The sequence below is a fragment of the Oryctolagus cuniculus genome, chromosome 9, assembly GCF_964237555.1.
Source record: "Oryctolagus cuniculus chromosome 9, mOryCun1.1, whole genome shotgun sequence".
Classification (NCBI taxonomy): domain Eukaryota; kingdom Metazoa; phylum Chordata; class Mammalia; order Lagomorpha; family Leporidae; genus Oryctolagus; species Oryctolagus cuniculus.
The window spans coordinates 101,968,001-101,988,130 of NC_091440.1; the positions used below are offsets into that span (position 1 = coordinate 101,968,001).

Consider the following 20,130-nt stretch of genomic DNA (forward strand, 5'->3'; position numbering starts at 1 on the left):
TCTGCTGCGCTGGGCCAGGCCGAAGCCAGGAGCCTGGCGGGCACATTAACAGGAGCTGGACCACAAGTGGAGCAGCTGAGATTCAAACCAGTGCTCATATACGATGGCAGCATCACAAGTGGTGGCTTAACCCACTGTGCCACAACACTGGGCTCAGTTGCTATTCCAGCTCTCACCACTAGGGTGCGTAACGGGTGACAAATGTTACAGCGCTGATAGGAATTCCTTTTATGCTGCACTAGAAGTGAGGCAGCTGCCCAGGGCTGGGGCGGGCAGGAGGAGCCACCTGATGTGGAAATGGAGAGAAAAGGATGACAGCGAAACAGGCTGCGGAGCGCTGGGCTGCATGGCTGGACGGAATCTACGGTGAGAAGGGACTTAACTCCTTGCTTTGTCTTCATAATCCTGCTCAGGCTCTTTTACGGCTTTTATCTACAGCTAAACAACTTAGCATCAACTGCTTCCTCACGCTGTATTTTTTGTTTGAGGACTAATGATTAGCTAGGCACTGGCTGAGCTAGCTGGTATGGATTCTCTGTCTCTCTCAAAACAGATTGATTCAGTATCCTGTTCAGACTATTATACTTAGCAATCAACAGCATGGGTGCAAAATAATAATCTCCTTTAAGATACTTTACTGGAATGCTGTACGCTTTCTGTATAACGGACATTGAGCTAACCGCTTATACAATCAGTCGCAAATACAGTCTCCAAGGTTTGGGCCCTTGCATATGGGTGTTGCCCAAAGCATCATCTTCTTTGCAGCATGCAGGCCCTGCCACCGCCGTGCTTGTCTAAGTTCACACATCTGCTGTAGCCTGCAGCCTCACTGTCACTTCTTTGGCATTTTCGTCTGCTCAGTTCTGTTTCCTGGCGTTAATTAAAACCTTCTGCCACTGTCAACAGCTACTGCTGCTGCTGCTGGAATGGATGTGGCCACTGTGGCAGAAAATTGGCCTCAGTACCACAGGAACCAGAGTTTCTGCATCCAAAGTTTCCTCTCTTCATGGGTCCAAAGCTTGAAGATTGACTATTGTAACTACCAAAATCATTATCGAGTCCCGGCTGCTCCACTTCCAATCCAGCTCTCTGCTATGGCCTGGGAAAGCAGTGGAGGATGGCCCAAGTCTTTGGGCCCCTGCACCTGTGTGGGAGACCAGGCTGTGGTCATTGCCAAATCCCTTTGTAAGCATCCCCACTGCCATCAAAGCCACAACAACAGAGCCACAGTGACTGCTGAAGTTTCCCACATGCACGAAGTCTCCATGGCCACAAGAACCACTCCCATGGCCACCACCAAAGTTCCAGAACCACTTGGCCTCTGGCTGGGTGAAGCAGTGACCATCTGTTGCTTCGACAGGGTTTTCCTGCCCCCACAATTGTGGCCAATCATAGTACGGGATTCCTAAATGACAACCTTTTCCACAGAGTCACGATTGTCAGTTACAAAAGCAAAGCCCCTCTGTTTGCCACTACTTTGATCAGTCATAATTTCAACCATTCGGTCTTCCCAGTGTTCGAAATAATCTCTTAGATGATGTTTATTTCAAATGCAGAGAATGAGAGTGGGAGAGATCTCATCCACATTTCACTCCCCAAATGCATGCAACAGCCCCCTGCTGTGTCTGAAGCCAGGAGCCGGGGACTCATTCCAGATCTCCTGTGTGGGTGGCAGGAACCCAACCGCTTGAGCCGGGGTCTGCATTATTAAACCAAGTACTCTGATAGGGGGCCTGGGCATCCTCACTGATGCTTTAACCACTCGGCACAAAGCCTGCTCCTAGACATTAAGTTTCTCTCTCTTTTCTATTTCTTCTTTCAATTTATTTATTTATTTATTTAAAGGGTAGACTTATGGAGAGAGAGGGAGAGAGATCTTCTATCCACTGGTTCACTCCCCAAATGGCTGCAAGGGCTGGCCAAAGCCAGAAGCTTGGAACTCCATCTGGGACTCTCATGTGGTTAGCAGGGACCCAAGCACTTGAGCCATCATCCGTTGCTTTCCCCTTGCATTAGCAGGGAGCTGGACAGGAAGTGGAATAGCCAGGACTTGAACCTGTGCTCCTATGGGATGCTGGCATCCCAGGCAGAGTTAGACAGTGAGAGAGAGAGAGACAGAGAGACAGAGAGAAAGGTCTTCCTTCCGTTGGTTCACCCCCCAAGGTGGCTGCTACGGCCAATGCGCTGTGCTGATCCAAAGCCAGGAGCCAGGTGCTTCCTCCTGGTCTCCCATGCGGGTGCAGGGCCCAAGCACTTGGGCCATCCTCCACTGCACTCATGGCCCACAGCAGAGAGCTGGACTGCAAGAGGAGCAACCGGGACAGAATCCAGCACCCCAACCAGGACTAGAACTCGGGGTGCTGGCGCTGCAGGCAGAGGATTAGCCAAGTGAGCTGCGGTGCCAGCCTATTAAGTATATCTTTGAAAAAAATCAACAGTCACTAAAGTATTTATCTTCACTTTATTTAAAAGGCAGATAAAGACAGAGACAGCTACGGAAGGAGAGAGGTTTTTCATCTGCTGGTTCACTTCCTAGTGGCTGCAGCAGTTCAGGTCAGGCCAGGCTGAAGACAGAAGCCAGAAACTCCAACTCCACCCAGGTCTCCCACATAGGCGGCAGGGATTCAAGTACTTGCACCATCACCTGCTTCCTTCCCAGGTGCATTAGCAAGCAGCTGGAGTGGAAGTGGAGTGGCTGGGGCCGGCGCTGTGGTGTAGCGGGTAAAGCTGCCATCTGCAGGGCCAGCATCCCGTAGGGACACAGGTTTGAGTCCCAGCTGCTCCACTTCCAATCCAGCCCTCTGCTATGGCCTGGGAAAGCAGTAGAAAATGGCCTAAGTTCTTGGGCCCCTGCACCCGCATGGGAGACCTAGAAGAAGCTCCTGGCTCCTGGCTTCGGATCAGCACAGCTCTGGCCATTGCAGCCATTTAGGGAGTGAACCAGAGGATGGAAGACTTTCTCTCTCTCTCTCTCTCTCTGACTCTGCCTATCTGTAACTCTGCCTTTCAAATAAATAAATAAATCTTAAAATAAAAAAAAGGAAGTGGAGCAGCTGGGACTCTATCCTGCCCTCTGATGTAGGATGCAGGTGTTCCAAACAATGGCTGAGTGCACTGCACAATGCCAGCCATTGAAGAGCTTTGTTTTGTAAGTTGGATTATTTTACAGATATGAGAAGACTTCAATGCCAGAAAGATGATTATTTGGCATGCTGTGACATATTTCTCTTACTATGCTATGTATTTTATTTGATATTTCACATGTTGATTTTGATTTTTGGTTGTCTGATTTGATTATTAAAATTATTTTAAACTTAGAGAATGACTTGAAATGCTTTCAATTATTTTTATTTTTCTTTTTAAAGATTTATTTTATTTATTTGAAAGGCAGAGTGTTACACAGAGGGAGAAGGAGAGGCAGAGAGACAGAGAGAATGAAAGGTCTTCCATCCGCTGGTTCACTCCCCAGATGGTCACAACGGCCAGAGCTGTGCTGATCCAAAGCCAGGAGCCAGAAGCTTCTTCCAGGTCTCCCACATAGATGCAGGGGCCCAAGCACTTGGGCCGCCTTCTACTGCTTTCCCAGGCACAGCAGAGAGCTAGATCAGAAGTGGAGCAGCCAGGACTCAAACTGGCGTCCATATGGGATGCTGGCACTGCAGTTGGCGGCTTTACCCGCTATGCCACAGCGCTGGCCCCTCAATTATTTTTCTTACTCTAAGACAATGAGATGATTATCTGTTCTTTTGAAGGTGTAGTCAGTTTTGCTCATGAAGGGGCTAAAGACCAGCATCCACCATTCTGTCCCTCACCATCACTTTTTTTTTTTTTGACTACACAAAGTCTGTAAATCTGTTTTGCTCATTATTAAACTGTTGCTTTTAAAAGCTCATCAAAGTAATTTAAGCAATTAAAAAAATCAGATAATACTGGAAGACTTATAATGGAAAATAGCAATTTCTGTTCCCTCTCTTGTCACACCCCTTAGTACCCAAAGGCAAGCATTTTTTAGTTTTCTTGTATTTATCTTGCATTATTTTAAAATGATGTTTATCTTTTTTCTCATTAACTTTAGACATTATTGGTGATTTTATGGAGGATAAACATTTGGTTCTCTTTCACAATCCCCACTTTCCTGCTTCTCACCTAACATTATTATTTTAGTACTATTTTTATTTAAATAAATCTATTTAAATAATATTTATATAAATGTTTATATGATTACATATATATGAGAATTGGTCAAAGAAATGATAGACTATAATTACATATTATTACTTTTTTTTAAAAAAAGCTTTATTTATTTATTTGAAAGTCAGAGTTACACAGAGAGAGGAGAGGCAGAGAGAGAGAGAGGTCTTCCATCCAATGGTTCACTCCCCAGTTGGCCGCAATGGCCAGAGCTGGGTCGATCTGAAGCCAGGAGCCAGGAACTTCTTCTAGGTTTCCCATGCGGATGCAGGGACCCAAGGACTTGGGCCATCTTCTACTGCTTTCCCAGGCCACAGCAGAGAGCTGGATCAGAAGTGGAGCAGCCAAGTCTCGAACCGACACCCATATGGAATGCCAGCGCTTCAGGCCAGGGCGTTAACCCACTGAGCCACAGTGCCGGCCCCTGGTTTTCTTACTTTCACAACTAAAATTTTTGTAGCAATAATACTATTTTATTTACAGGTTTTTTTTTTAAGATTAATGTTTTTTGAAAGGCAGAGTGACAGAGAGAAGGAGAGAAGGAGACAAACAGATCTTCCATCTGCTGATTCACTTCCCAAATGGCTGTGATGATCGGGGCCTAATCAGGCCAAAGCCAGGAGCCAGGAGTTCATGTGGCTCTCCCACATTGGTGGCAGGGGCCTAAGGACTTGGACCATCTTCCTCTGCCCTCCCAAGCACATTAGGAGGGTGCTGGATAGGAAGTGGAGCAGCTGGGACTTGATCCAGCGCTCTGATATGGGCTCCCGTATCGCTGGCAGCAGCTTAAACAGCTGCGCCGCAGAACCAGTCCAACTCAAAGAGTTTTCTATTTTCAAAATCTTACTGATTTTCTAATGCATTATCAGATTACCTTTGAATTTTATTCTTTTTATTTATTTCCTTTAAAAATATTTATTTATTTGAAAGGCAGAATTAGAGAGAGAGAGAGAAAGGGAAAAAGAGAGAGCTTCTGTCAGCGGGTTCACTCCCCACATGGCTGCAATGCACAGACGTGGTTCAGGCAGAAGCCAGGAACCAGGAACTCCCATCTGGATCCCTCACGGGAGTGGCAGGGGCCCAGGCACTCGCTGTCTTCCGTTGTTTCCCAGGCAGATTAGCAGGGAGCTGGATTGAAAGCAGAGCAGCAGTGACCCCAACCTGGGCTCTGCTATTTATTTATTTCAAAGTCAGAGTTACAGAGAGAAGGAGAGACTCAGAGAAAGAGAGATCTTCCATGCACTGACTCACTCCCCAGACAGCCACAACAGCCAGGGCTTGGCCAGGTCGAATTGAGGAGCCAGAAGCTTCTGCAAGATCTCCCATGCCATCCTCCACTGCTTTTCCCAGACCATTAGTAAGGAGCTGGGTCGGAAGTGGAGCTGCTGGGACATGAACAGGTGCCCATATGGGATGCCGGTGCTGCAGGTGGCAACTTTACTGGCTGTGTAACCATGCTGGACCCAAAAGGTCATTTTCTCCAGCCTTTATTATGAATAAAATATTATTCCAGTTGAATTAATTAGCTTTGATCACACAAAGGAGGTCTTAGCTTCACTTCTGGTGAAAATAAGATGCATTTTATTTCTGTTTTTCCGCATTCTCTTCAGACATGGTTGTCAGTTGTTATTTTTCCAGTTTTTGGCAACCAAGTCCTGACTCATTCAGATCATGGGAAGTTGGCAACTTGTGACTGTCCATCTGGAGGGAAGTGAATATGCTACTAGATTTACACAAGGAAAAAGAGCATTACATCTAGAGCTAGAAGTACATGTCAGATGAATTTTCTCTATTTTTGGTTCCCTCCACTGCAAAAAGAGGAATAATACTATTTTACAAGATTGTTTTTAACATTATAAAAATAATAGCCATAACAGCTAACTGCAAAATGATGTGCAGCACTTACCTCTTTTCCTCTTTGTTTTTGTGTCTCTTAAATAAAGCTGTTAATGATAGTAGTCAAATTAACTGCTAGTGTTGGCATCTCTTCATCTATCTCCACTTAAAAATTTTCATGGATTTACCCCTTCTTTTCATAAACTTATTTTTGCAAACATTTTATTTAAATTTTTTAAATTTATCTATTTTTATTTATTTGGAAAGCAGGGTGGTGGGGTGGGAGGTGGGGGAAGAGAGAGAGAGAGAGAGAGATCTATCCACTGATTCACTCTTCAAATGTCTGCAACAGCTGGGGATGGACTAGGCCAAAGCCAGGAGCCACAGATTCCACCGAGACTTCCCACCTGCGTAGCAGGGATCCAAGTACTGGAGCCATCCTCTGCTGCCTCCCAAGCATGCATTCGCAGGAAGCTCGATCAGAACTGGCAGAGCCAGGGCTCAAGGCAGGCCCTGTGATGCGGGATGCAGTTACCTCAAGCAGCACCCTAACTGCTGTGTCAAATGTCTGTCCTCAAATCTTTCTAACATCAAGTTATCTTGGAAGAATAAACCTGTTTTTGTCTACAACTATAATTTGATTAAAATTAAAATATTCCCACTTATGATTGGCTTCTAATAAAAGAAAATTTGACTTGCTATATTTTTCTATTATAATGAAATACTTGCAAACTATTAAGCAGTAAGAAATTTAATATAAAAATTAAAATGCTCTGTTGATTCTATTCATATTTCCATAAACCTGGAGTTAGCCATATTCTCAGTTTCATATATATATATATATATATGTATTTTTTAAAGACTTATTTTATTCATTTGAAAGACAGTTACAGAGAGAGGTAGAGACAGAGAGAGAGGTCTTCCATCCGCTGGTTTACTCCGCAGATGGCCGCAACAGCTGGAGCTGCACCGATCTGAAGCCAGGAGCCAGGAGCTTCCTCCAGGTCTCCCACGTGGGTGCAGGGGCTCAAGGACTTGGGCCATCTTCTACTGCTTTCCCAGGTCATAGAGAGAGCTGGATCAGAAGAGGAGTAGCTGGGACTAGAACCAGCAGCCATATGGGACGCTGGCGCTTCAGGCCAGGGCTTTACCCCCTGTGCCACAGCGCTGGCTGCCAATGTGTATATATTTTTTAATGTTTTCATTTTTAAATTTAAATTCTAAATTTATTTTACTTCCAGTTGACAATATGTCGCCCCAGAAACCTTTTACTTAAGGAATACAAACTTCAAGCATTTCATAATTACAACTTTAGGAACATAATGATTCTTCCCACCGTACTTGCCCTCCCACCTACAGTCCCACCCTTCTTCTTCCTCCCTCTCCTATTCCCATTCTCATTTTTTACTAAAATCTATTTTCAATTCACTTTATACAAATAAGATTAACTCAATATTAGGTAAAAAGTTCAACAAATAGTATGAAAAAAGGAAAAAAAAAACTGTTCTTCAACAGTCAAGACAAGAGCTGTTCAAAGTAGTCGCATCTCAAACTGATGTGTGTCTTACCACAGTTTTTATGCATGTACAAGGATATTTATAAATGTAATTTTTCTTTTATACAAATTAGACCATATATACAAATATATATTTGTATGTAGCCATAAACATTGCCTATAATTTTATTTCTTTACTTAACAATGTATTTGAACACATTTTTATTAAGCATAGTTATCCTTTTTAAGATAAAATTCACATAACAAAATTAACCTTTAAAATGCAGAGTAAGTAGCATTTACTACATTCACAATGTTGTGCAACTATTGCTTCTCTTTAGTTTCAAAACTTTGTCATTCTCCCAGAAGAACATTCTGTAACCATTAAGTAATCCTTCCCCATCCTCCCATCCCCACCCCCCGCAATCACTAATTTCCCTATGGATTTGCTCAGTGCAGATACTTCCTATAAAGGAAATTATATGATATGTGACTTTTTGAATCTGGATTCTTTTACTTGGCATAAGGTTTTGAGGTACATCCATGCTTTAGCATTTATTGGTGAATGCATTGTGTGTGTATATATATATATATATATACACATATATATACTGTATATATATACCACAGTTGGTTTATCCATTCATTACATTGATGCAAGTGTTTTTACTGCTGATTATTATGAATAAAACTGCTGTAAACATTTTTGTATAGGTTTCTGTGAGGTCTTTATGCTTTCATTTCCCTTGGATATATCTATGAGTGACATTACTGGGTCATATGGCAATTCTGTGTTTATGTTGTATGTGCCAAGTCTTTGTTAGATATAGGATTTGCAAATATGATCTGTGTATTATCTTCTCACTTTCCTGAGAATTATTTTTGGTGCATTAAACTTAATTTTGACTAGGTCCAATTTACTTATTTTTCTCTTGTTGCTAATGCATGCCATTTCTGAACATTCATTGCCAAATCCAAGACTGTGAAGACTTGCTCCTATGTCTCCTCATAATAGTCTTATGGTTTTAACTCTTACATTTATGTCACTGATTCCTTTTGCGTTACATTTTTGTATCATGTGAAGCATGCGGTCATCCTGTTACTCCAGCAACATTTGTTGAAGACGCCATTCTTTCCGCATCCAATAGTCTTGGCATTCTTGTCAAAAATTAAACAGTCAGGGGTAGGGGCTGTGGTGCAGCAGTGTAGGCTGCTCCTGAGGACACCTGCACCCTGTACCAGAGTGCTGGTTCAAGTTCCAGCTACTCTGCTTCCATTCCAGCATTCTACCAATGCAGCCTGGAAAATGGCAGATGGCTTCAGTGGGGGCCCCTGCCCCCAACATGGGAAATATATTTTTTAAGATTTTATTTATTTATTTGAAAATCAGAGTTACACAGAGAGGACAGGCAGAGAGGTCTTCCATCCGCTGGTTCACTCCCCAATTGGCTGCAATGCTGGAGCTGGGCTGATCCTAAGCCAAGAGCCTGGGGCTTCCTCCAGGTCTCCCACGCAGGTGCAGGGGCCCAAGGACTTGGACAACTTCCACTGTTTTTCCAGGTCATAGCAGAGAGCTGGATTGGAAATGGAGCATCTGGGATTCAAACCAGCGCCCACATGGGATGTTGGCACTGTAAGTGGCAGCTTTACCCACTATGCCACAGCATCGTCCCCTGCACAGGAAATCTGAGTGGAGTTCCAGGCTCCTGAGTTTGGTCCGGTCCAACCCTGTCTGTTGAAGGCATTTGGGAATGAACCAGTAGATGGAAGATATCTCTCTCTTTCAGGCTGTATCTTCCAAGCAGATGAAAATTAATAAGTAAATATTTAAAAAATCAAATAGCTATATGTATTTTGTTTTACTCTGAATTATAAATTTTATTCCATTGACCAATGTCCATCCTTATGCTAATCAGAGTTTGGATTACTATAGCTTTGTAATAAGTTTTATTTTTTTAAAGATTTATTTTATTTATTTGAAAGACAGAGTTACAGAGAGAGGCAGAGACAGAGAGAGAGGTCTTCCATCTGCTGGTTCACTCCCCAATTGGCCACAACGGCTGGAGCTGCGTCAATCCGTCAATCCGTTGCCAGGAGCCAGAAGCTTCTTCCAGGTCTCCCACGAGGGTTCAGGGGCTCAAGGTCTAGGGCCATCTTCTACTGCTTTCCCAGGCCATAGCAGAGAGCTGGATTGGAAGAGGAGCAGCCGGGACTAGAACCAGCGCATATATGGGATGCCAGCGCTTCAGGCCAGGGTGTTAACCTGCTGCGCCACAGTACTGGCCCCTGTAATAAGTTTTAAAATTGGCATTAAGTTCTTGAACTTTGCTTTTATTTTCAAATTCTTTCGGCTATTTGGGCCTTTGTAATTCCATTTGTGTTTAAGTATTGGCTTTTCAATTTCTATTAAAAAAAGTCCATTGAAGTTTTACTTTTGATTATTTTTAAAATGATTTGTTTATTTATTTGAAAGAGTTACAGAAAAAGAGAGAGAGAGAGATAGGAGAGAGAGAGAGAGAGAGAGAGAGAAAGAGAGAGAGAGATCTTCCATCTGCTGGTTCACTTCCCAAATGGCCACAATAGTAAAGTCTGGGCCAGGTGGAAGCCAGGAGCCTAGAACTTCAGGTCTCCTACATAGGTGGCAGAGGCCCAAGAACTTGGGCAATTTTGCAATGCTTTCCCAGGTACATTAGCAGGGAGCTGAATTGAAGTGGAGCAGCCAGGACTTGAACCAGAGCTCATAACGGGATGTTGGTTAGCACAGTCAGTGGCTTAATCACTTGTTCCACAGTGCTGTCTTGGCCATTGCAATTTGAATATGATTACATTGAATCCATAGCTTTGGGGAGTATTTCCATTTTAGCAATATTAAATCTAATTCATGAAAATGAGAGTCTTTATTCTTTAAAATCTTAAATTAACTGTAATTTTACATATTTATGAGATACAGTGTGATTTCTTTTTGTAAGATTTAGTTTATTTGAAAGCCAAAGTTTCAGAGAGAGAGAGAGAAGGAGGGAGAGAGACAGAGAGCGATTCTCTGTTTACCAGTTCACTCCCAAGTTGCATAGCCATCTGTTAAAGACTATTTCCATCACTCAGATTAGGTCTCTCATACTATTTACTGTTCTTTTTCAAGATTTATTTTTATTTATTATAAGGCAGAGTTACAGAGAGAAAGGGAGTGATAAAGAGACAGAGACCTGTCTGCTGGTTCACTCCTGGATGGCTGTAGTGGCCAGGATTGGGTCAGGTTGAAGCCAGGAGCCTGGAACTCCACCTGGGTCTCCCAAGAGGATGTCAGGGCAATTGTTTTATTTAAACACTTAAATACTTATTTTCCTCAACTGAATACTTTTGGTGATATAGATTATAAACACTATTTTTCTCTTCAATTAATATTTTGTTAACCTTTTTTGTTTTAGTGTTTATACACATAGAAAATCTTATTTATTTACTTATTTATTTATTTTTAGGCTATTTTCTCTTTATTACTGTTATATATTTAAATTCTACAAGTTTCATGTATTTCATATATGCAGATTTAGGAACATAGTGATGCTTCCTACCCTACCTTCCCTCTAGCCCACACTCCAACCTTCCTTTTTCTTCCCACTCCTATTCCCACTCTCAATTTTTACAAAGATCTACTTTCAGTTTACTTAACTCTATACTAAGTAAAAGAGTTTAACAAATAGTATGAATCAAAAAACACTGTTTCTCAACAAAAGAGACAATGTAAACAATCATGGAATCTTCAAGTGTTCATTTCTCTCCAATACATTACATTTTAGGTACTCTATTAGTTACCACAGACCAGGGAAAACATATGGTATCTACTTTTGTGACTGGCTCATTTCACTAAGTATAATGGTTTTTAGTTGCATCCCTTTTGTTGGAAAAGACTAGATTTCATTTTTTTTTACAGTTGAATAAGTATTCCATAGTGTATATATACCACAATTTCTTTATCTAGTCAACAGTTGATGGACATGTGGGTTGATTTATATCTTAGTTATTGTGCTGCAATGAACATAGGGGTAGAGATAACACATTCATATGCTGATTTCTTTTGGTTTGGGTAAATTCCCAGGAGTGGGATGGCTGTATCATATGATAGGTCTGTATTCAGATTTCTGAGGTATCTGCATACTGTCTTTGACAGTGGCTGCACCAGTTTACATTCCCACGAACAATGGATTAGGCCACATTTTCCCCCACATCCTCACCAGGATTGTTGTTAGTTGATTTCTGTATAAGAGTCATTCTAACTGGAATGAGGTGAAACTTCATTGTGCTTTTGATTTGCATTTCCCTAATGGCTAGTGATTCTGAGCATTTGTTCTAGTGTCTGTTCACCATTTGAATTTCCTCTCTTAAAAAATGCCTGTTCAAGTCCTTTGCCCATTTCTTAACTGGATTCTTTGTTTTGTTGTTGTTGAGTTTCTTAAGCTCTTTACAGGTTCTGGATACTAATTCTTTATCAGTTGCATAGTTTGCAAATATTTCCTCCCATTCTGTCAGTTGCCTCTTCACTTTGCTGAATGTTTCTTTTGCAGTGCCGAAGCTTCTCAGTTGATGTAATCCTATTTGTCAATTTTGGCTTTGGTTACTTGTCCTTCCAGGGTCTTTTCCAACAAGTCTTTTCCTATGTCAATGTCTTGCAGAGTTTCCCCAATGTTCTCTAGTAATTTGATGGGATCGGGTCATAGATTTAGGTCTTTGATCCATTTTGAGTGAATTTTGTGTAAGGTGTAATGTAGGGGTCTAGTTTCACACTTCCACATGAGGAGATCAAGTTTTCACAGCAGCATTTGTTGAAGAGATTGTCCTTGTTCCAGGGATTGATTTTAGCTCCTTCATCAAAGATTAGTTGGTTGTAGATGTGTTGATTGATTTCTGGAGTTTCTATCTGTTCCATTGGTCTATCCATCTTTTTTTTTTTTTTAATCAGTACCAGGCTGTTTTGATTACAACTGCCCTATAGTATGTCTTGAAATCAGGTATTGTGATGCCTCCGGCTTAGTTTTTGTTTATAAGATTGCTTTAGCTATTCGGGATCTTTTGTGTTTTCCATATGAATTTTAGCATCATTTTTTCCAGATCTGAGAAGAATGTCCTTGGTATTTTAATTGAGATCTCATTGAATCTGTAAATTACTTTCAGTAGTATGGACATTTTGATGATATTGATTCTTCCAACTCATGAACATGGAAGATTTTTCTATTTCTAAATGTCTTTTATTCTTTCTTTAGTGTTTCTAATTGTCATTGTAAAGATTTTTGACATCCTTGGTTAAATTTATTTCAAGATATTTAATTATTTTTGGGGCTATTGTGAATGGAAATGATCATAAAAGTTCTTTCAGGGCTGGTGCTGTGGTACAGTGGGTTAAAGCCCTGACCTGAAACACCGGCATCCCATATGGACACTAGTTCTAGTCCCGGCTGTCCCTCTTCCAATCCAGCTCTCTGCTATGGCCTGGGAAAGCAGTAGAAGATGACACAAGTCCTTGGGGCCCTGCACCCATGTGGGACATCTGGAAGAAGCTCCTGGCTCCTGGCTTCAGATCAGTGTAGCTCTGGCCATTGTGGCCATCTGCGGAGTGAACCAGCAAATGGAAGACCTCTCTTCCTGTCTCTACCTCTCCTGTAACTCTGTCTTTCAAATAAATAAAATAAGTTGTCACTCCCTTGCCCACAAAGGAACGACACTGCTCGCAGCTTATCGATCTTCAGTAGACTTTTAATAAGAAAATAACAGTGACAGAGAAAGAATGAAGGGAGGAGAGTGGAAAGAAAAGCCCCCTCCTTCCTCAGCACACAGCTTATATACAAAATCCGGCCAATTGCAAGCGGGCTCAAGTCCATGCATGGAACACTCCAATCCGCTGTCTGTTCACGCAGTGTGCATGCGTCCTCGGGCCAATCAGATGAGGTGTCACGCAGCAGGCAGGCTCACCGCGCGGTCCTCGGCACCATCTTGTTGTTTACAACATTCTCAACTCCTCTGGAAAGTCCCGACTGTGGGAAAGCATTGCCCTAACCGAAACTAGCAACATCTGCCTTGTGATAAAGACACAGCAACAGCTATCAGCCCGACCTTGACGTGGGGGCTTCATGGCTGCGCATCCCATGGAGCCCCACAATAAGTCTTTTTTTTTAAGTTCTTTCACAGCCATGGTATTGTCTGTGTATACAATGGCTATTGATTTTTCCATGTTGATTCTATATTCTGCCAATTTACCAAACTCTTTCATGAATTCCAATAATCTCTCAATGGAGTCTTTTGGATCCTCTATGTATGGAATCATGTCATCTGCAATTAGGGATAGTTTGACTTCTTCCTTTCCAATTTGTATCCCTTTGATTTCTTTTTCTTGTCTAGTGTCTCTGGCTAAAACTTCCAGGACTATATTAAATAGCAATGGTGAGGGTGAGCATCCTTGTCTGGTTCTAAATCTTAGGGTAATTGCTTCCAGATTTTCTCCATTCAATAGGACTCTGGTTGTGGGTTTGTCATAAATGGCCTTGATTATGTTGAGCAAACCCAATTTGCTTAAGGTTTTCATCATGAAAGGATGTTTTATTTCATAAAATGCTTTCTTTGCATTATTGAGATAACCATATGGTTTTTGTTCTTCAGTTTGTTAATGTGATGTATTACATTTATTAATTTGTGAATGTGAACCATCCCTGCATATCAGGTACAGATCCTGCTTGGTCTCAGTGAATGATCTTTCTGATATGTTGCTGGATTTGATTAGCTACTATTTTGTCGAGGATTTTTGTATCTATGTTCATCAGGGATATCAGTCTATAGTTCTCTTTCTCTGTTGTATCTTTTTCAGGTTTAGGAATTAAGGTGACACAGGCTTCAAAGAAGGAGTTTGGGAGGATTCCCTCCCTTTCAATTGTTTTTTTTTTTTTTTTTTTTTTGAATAGTTTGAAAATAATTCAAATTAGTTCTTTTTTTTTTAGATTTATTTATTTACTTGAAAGTCAGAGTTACACAGAGAGAGGAGAGGCAGAGAGAGAGAGAGAGAGAGAAAGAGAGAGAGAGAGGTCTTCCATCCAATGGTTCACTCCCCAGTTGGCTGCAACAACTGGAGCTGTGCCAATCCAAAGCCAGGAGCCAGGAGTGTCTTCTGGGTCTCCTACATGGGTGCAGGGGCCCAAGGACTTGGGCCATCTTCTACTGCTTTCCCAGGCCAAAGCATAAAGCTGGAAGGGAAATGGAGCAGCTGGGACTCGAACAAGCGCCCATATGGAATGCTGGCACTGCAGGTGGCGGCTTTACCCGCTATGCCACAGTGCTGGCCCCAGTTCTTTACTTTTTTTTTTTTTAAAGATTTTTATTTATTTATTTGAGAGGTAAAGTTACAGACAGTGAGAAAGAAGTCTCCCTTCCATTGGGTCACTCCCCAAACAGTTGCAATGGCCAGAGCTGCGCTGATCTGAAGTCAGGAGCCAGGAGCTTCTTCCCAGTCTCCCACGTGGGTGCAGGGGTCCAAGTATCCGGGCCATCTTCTACTGCTTTCTCAGGCCATAGCAGAGAGCTGAGTTGGAAAAGGAGCAGCAGGGACTAGAACCAGTGCTCATAAGGAATGCTGGCGCTGCAGGTGAGGATTAGTCTATGGCACCAGAGCACCAGCCCTGAGGCATCTGCATTGACTTGTAAGCCTCTTCATGTCACTCTTAGTGACTTACTCTTAACCTAGTCAGATGAATAAATTTTGAAGAATAACCAAAAGTTATTTAAAGGTGGCATAAGAAATGTAGAATATAATTAATCTGACTCATACTAATCATGTGCAGGAGCTTAGTCATAATGTGCTGAAAATTAATCATATATTTATGACATTTTAATTTGATTGGAAACATGATGTATTAAAATAAAGGCATTGTGTGCACAGGACCTTTTCTCTAATGAAAAGTTAAAGGATGGCCAGCGCCACGGTTCAATAGGCTAATCCTCCACCTAGTGGCACCAGCACACCGGGTTCTAGTCCCGGTCGGGGCGCTGGATTCTGTCCCGGTTGCCCCTCTTCCAGGCCAGCTCTCTGCTGTGGCCAGGGAGTGCAGTGGAGGATGGCCCAAGTGCTTGGGCCCTGCACCCCATGGGAGACCAGGAGAAGCACTTGGCTCCAGGCTTTGGATCAGTGCGGTGCGCCAGCCATGGCGGCCATTGGAGGGTGAACCAACGGCAAAAGGAAGACCTTTCTCTCTGTGTCTCTCTCACTATCCACTCTGCCTGTCAAAAAAAAAGTTAAAGGTATTTAAAATTTCATTTACAGTTATTCTCAAACCTCTGGTATTTACATTTATGGGAAAAATATTCAATTTTTATTTCAATCTACAAAATAAAAGTTACAGCAAACTTAGCTAGGCTTTTATTTGAAGGTGTGCTTCATCTGGATGGTCAGTCTGGATTGTTCATAGTGGGAACGGAAGGTACCCTTCATAGGATGGGTGTCTAAACTATGGATAGGTTGATATAACCTATATTTAGCTGCATGGAATATGTGTAAAAACAGTATTCAGCAATAGGGGGACTGGAGACCCTGATCTCATCTCTCCATTTATCACCTGCCACTACATAAACCCCATCTTTTTTTTTTTTGTACAAAGATACTTACTATTCTTATAGATTCCAAGTAATCACAAAATTCAAATTTGAAAGAGATTTAATGGCAAACTTGAAGAAAACATCTATTTCAGTAATATCCTTCAAAGTCAATTATCCAATGTCTGCTTGGGGAGCTACTCTTTGGAAGTTAACCTTGTGGAATACAAATTTAGAATTAGGTAGACCTGAGTTAAAAATCATCAGATATGTGACTTTGGCCAATTAGTTAATGTATCACACACTCTGTTTCCTCATAGAAGTGCATGTTTTTCAGGATGTTTCTGAATATTAACTGAGATAATGACAGCAAGATACGGTAGCCAGAACGCAGTAGGCACAAATGTGTTAATCACTATGGCAATCTTTTTTTACTATTGATAACTCAAATAGGAAGATTATTTGCTCTTTTTTTTAAATAAACTGATTTTTTAATTCCATGTTCTATTAACTTCTTTTTTTAAGATTTATTTGTTTATTTGAAAGGCAGAGTTAGAGAGGCAGAGGCAAAGAGAGAGAGAGAGAAAGAAAATCTTCTATCCACAGGTTCACTCCCCAATTATGAATGAGCCAATGGAAAGTCTCTCTCTGTTTTGGTCTCTGTGTCAAATAGATAAAAATAAATATATTTTAAAAAATCATATGTTGGGCACCAGTTCTAGTCCTGGCTGCTCCACTTCTGATCCAGCTCTCTGCTATGGCCTGGGATAGCGGTGGAAGATTCCCAAGTCCTTGGGCCCCTGCACCCACATGGGAGACCCGAAAGTCGCTCCTGGCTCCTGGCTCCTGGCTCCTGGCTTTGGGTTGGCACAGCTCCGGTTGCTGCAGCCAACTGGGAAGTGAACCATTGGATGGAAGACCTCTCTCTCTCTGCCTCTCCTCTCTCTGTGTAACTCTGACTCTCAAGTAAAAAATAAATAAATCTTAAAAAAAAGTCATATGTAGCTATATTGTCTTTTGTTGAGGTGGTTTGAGTATCGATGAGGTACAAAAGTGAGGAATAAAGAATGGCCTCAGGGTGCGGTGGGCTAAGATTCTGTCTGCAGTGCTGGCTTCCCATATGGGCGCCAGTTTGCATCCTTGCTACTCCGCTTCTGATCCAGCTCTCCACTTATGGCCTGGAGAAGCAGCAGAGGATGGCCAGAGTGCTTGGGCCCCTGTACCCTTGTAGGAGACCTGGAAGAAGCTTCTGGTTCCTGGCTTTGGATCTGCCAGGTCTGGCTGTTGTGCCCTTTTGGGGGAGTGAACCAGCATATGGAAGCTCTCTCTCTGCCTCTCCTTCTCTCTCTGTAACTCTGCCTCTCAAATAAATAAATAAATAAATAAAATCTTTAAAAAAAAGAATGTTCTCTTCCCTCAATTGCTAATCAATAAATATTTTTCGAGTTCTGGAGATAACCATACAGAGGCTCACGATGGAGTTACTTAGGATCCCACAGCAGAAAACAAAGAGCACAGAGGAGCAGCTTCCGAAGGCATAAAATTTAAACTTTGCCTTCCCTGCTATGGTAGGGAAGAGAGATTTGGAAAGTATAAATCTAAAATGTGAGTTTTGCAAAAATAATCCTCTTAGGATGTGGAACCAAGAAATCGTTCTATCAGCCAAAAATGATGGGGTGAACATGCTAGGAGCAAGTTTTTCTTAGGTGGGTTGGTCCACAAGCAACTATATTTGCATGTGGACACACACAGATTTCACTTCTGCTGCCAAGTTCAAAGCACAAAGTACAGCAAAGACTTCCCTAAATGCTGGTTCCTCTTTTCCTTTCCTTCCTATTTCTTTCAGCCTTTGAGTTCCCACCTCTATTGCATTTGCATAGCCGTACTTAGTGAGTTCACATTGCGCTGGTCCTGAGGATTGAGCTGCCTGGCTGTGTGGTCTGAATGACTCCACACTGTGGGTTTGGTTCTCCTGTGACTTCTCAGGGTCACTCGCTACTATGGTGCCTCTGCTCTCACCTAGCTGAGTGCTAGGAAGTCGACCATTTACCAACATTTTGGTTCTCATTTAGAAGATATTTTAAGGAAGGCAAGAGATATTTTCTGAAGAAAGCAGAATATCTCTTCTCAATATGACTTCAGAAATCACTTATGCCGAAGTGAGGTTCAACAGAGGACCTACAGCCTCAGGCATCCACCCTGGCTCTCTTGCAGGTAAAAACCATTTTTTCAATAGCTGGAGTTAATTATGAAGTAAAGAATGAAGGGAAGGCTTAGAAACCAGGTGAAAGTTAGTTGCTTGCTCTCTGTGACACATGGGAGTCTTGGAAGATTGGGCTGTATGTAGAGAGGGATTAAGGAGCTAGGTAGTTATATAGTAAGCAAGAAGAAACTCCACAATGCTGTCTGTAGCCCCAGCTTTGCTGAGATGTGAGAAACCAGTGACAGTCCTTAGCTATAGAGAGTGCTTTGGTGTTGAGAAGTTTTACTCGGTTTTCTGAGGTTCAATGAGCTGGGAGTCAAAAGACTGGGGACAATTTCTGAAACCATCAGCCCAGATGCAAGGGACTACTGATGAATTAATGGGTATCTATTTATTTCCTTTTTTTTTCTCTCCAAAAGTATTTATTTTCATCTTCTTGAAAGGGAGAGAGGGAGGGAGGGAGGGGGTGAGAGAGAGAGAAAGAGAGAGGTCTCTTCCATCTGCTGGTTCACTCTCCAAACACCCACAACAACCAGGGCTGAGCCAGAACAAATTCAGGAGCTAGGAATTCCATCTGGGCCTCCCACATGGGTGGCAGGGGTCCAGACACTGGAACCATCACCTGCTGCCTCCGGATATGCGTTAGCAGGAAGCTTGATTGGAAGTGGAGTAGCTGGGACTTGAAGAGGCACTCCAGTACAGGATGAGAGCATTGCAAGCAGTGGCTAACCTCCTGTGACACAACACCTACCCCATAAGATCTATTTCCTTTTTATTTATTTGTTTATTCAGAAATCAAAGTTGCAAAGAGAGAGAGAGAGAGAGAGAGAGAGAGATGAATATAGAGAGATGAATATACATGTATATTCATCTAAAAGTTGCAGAGAAAGATATGAATATATATTTATTTATATATTCTATTCATATATATGAATTTATTCATATATATATATATATATTCTATCTCCTTCTTTACTCCCCAGATAGCCACAATGTCCAGGGCTGGGCCAGGCGGAAGCCGGGAGCCAGGAGCCCCATACAGGTCTCCCTTTTGGGTGGCAGGGGCCCAAACACTTCTGGCCATTTTCTACTGCTTTTCCCAGGCCACCAGCATGGAGCTGGATCAGAAGAAGGGGAGCATCCAGGACAGCAGTGGGGGCTGCCCTATGGGGAGGTGCAGGTGGTGGCTCCACCCACTATGGGACAACATCAGTCCCAGGACCTATGTCTTAATCAGTTGAAGGCGAAGACTTTGGATGGAGAGTGATGAGGGTGCATTTGTTAGCAGAAGCTGAAGTGCAACAAAAGAAAGACCATTGCAAAAGAAAGGCAAGATAGTTTTACAATGAAAATTCTTTAAATTTTCAGGGAAGGTTTTCTGAAATCAGAAAATCTATTGTATGGTGTATCTTTGAGACAGCCCAGGTAAGTTTGGGAGTAGATGAAAGGTAATTTGTATGGTGTGTGTGATATCTCAATAGCATGGAAGAGAAAAAGGCGCATGGATAGACAGTGCAAGAAGCTATGGGGGTCGCGGAGTCAGGGTTGCTCATGTTCTCCAGAACTCCTCTGTGGGGGAGTGGAGAACATTTAGAAAATTACTTTCCCTCTGAAAAACTTTATATAAAGCCTTATACTATACTTATTTCTCTACACTATAGAAATAGTTGACCAGAGGTACATAAAAATTCAAAGTATGCTTCATCTTATCACCTAGAGAAAAACATTATTTGCATTTCAGTGTATGTCCTGCCACATTTAAATACCCATCAATGTGTATGTGTATTTTCCTAAAAATAAAATCATATAATACCAAGGATCAATATCATATATGTACATC

General features: G+C 42.1%; 1 protein-coding gene and 1 long non-coding RNA gene across 4 annotated transcripts in view; both read left to right on the top strand.

Moving 5' to 3' along the window:
- Nucleotides 1–242: 242 nt before the first annotated feature.
- On the top strand, nucleotides 243–6,728 carry LOC138843624 (uncharacterized). Its single transcript, XR_011378577.1, has 2 exons — nucleotides 243–366; nucleotides 6,380–6,728. It is a non-coding gene; the product is annotated as an uncharacterized lncRNA (long non-coding RNA).
- An 11,227-nt stretch (nucleotides 6,729–17,955) lies between these two features.
- Nucleotides 17,956–20,130, top strand: part of LOC100344565 (C-type lectin domain family 4 member A) — a 44,032-nt gene continuing 41,857 nt past the window's right edge. For all 3 annotated transcript variants that reach the window (XM_008259783.4, XM_051850144.2, XM_002712758.5), the window contains exon 1: nucleotides 17,956–18,301. In XM_008259783.4, the coding sequence (XP_008258005.1) occupies nucleotides 18,220–18,301 (82 nt within the window). In that variant the 5' untranslated portion in view covers nucleotides 17,956–18,219. The remainder of the gene's footprint in view (nucleotides 18,302–20,130) is intronic.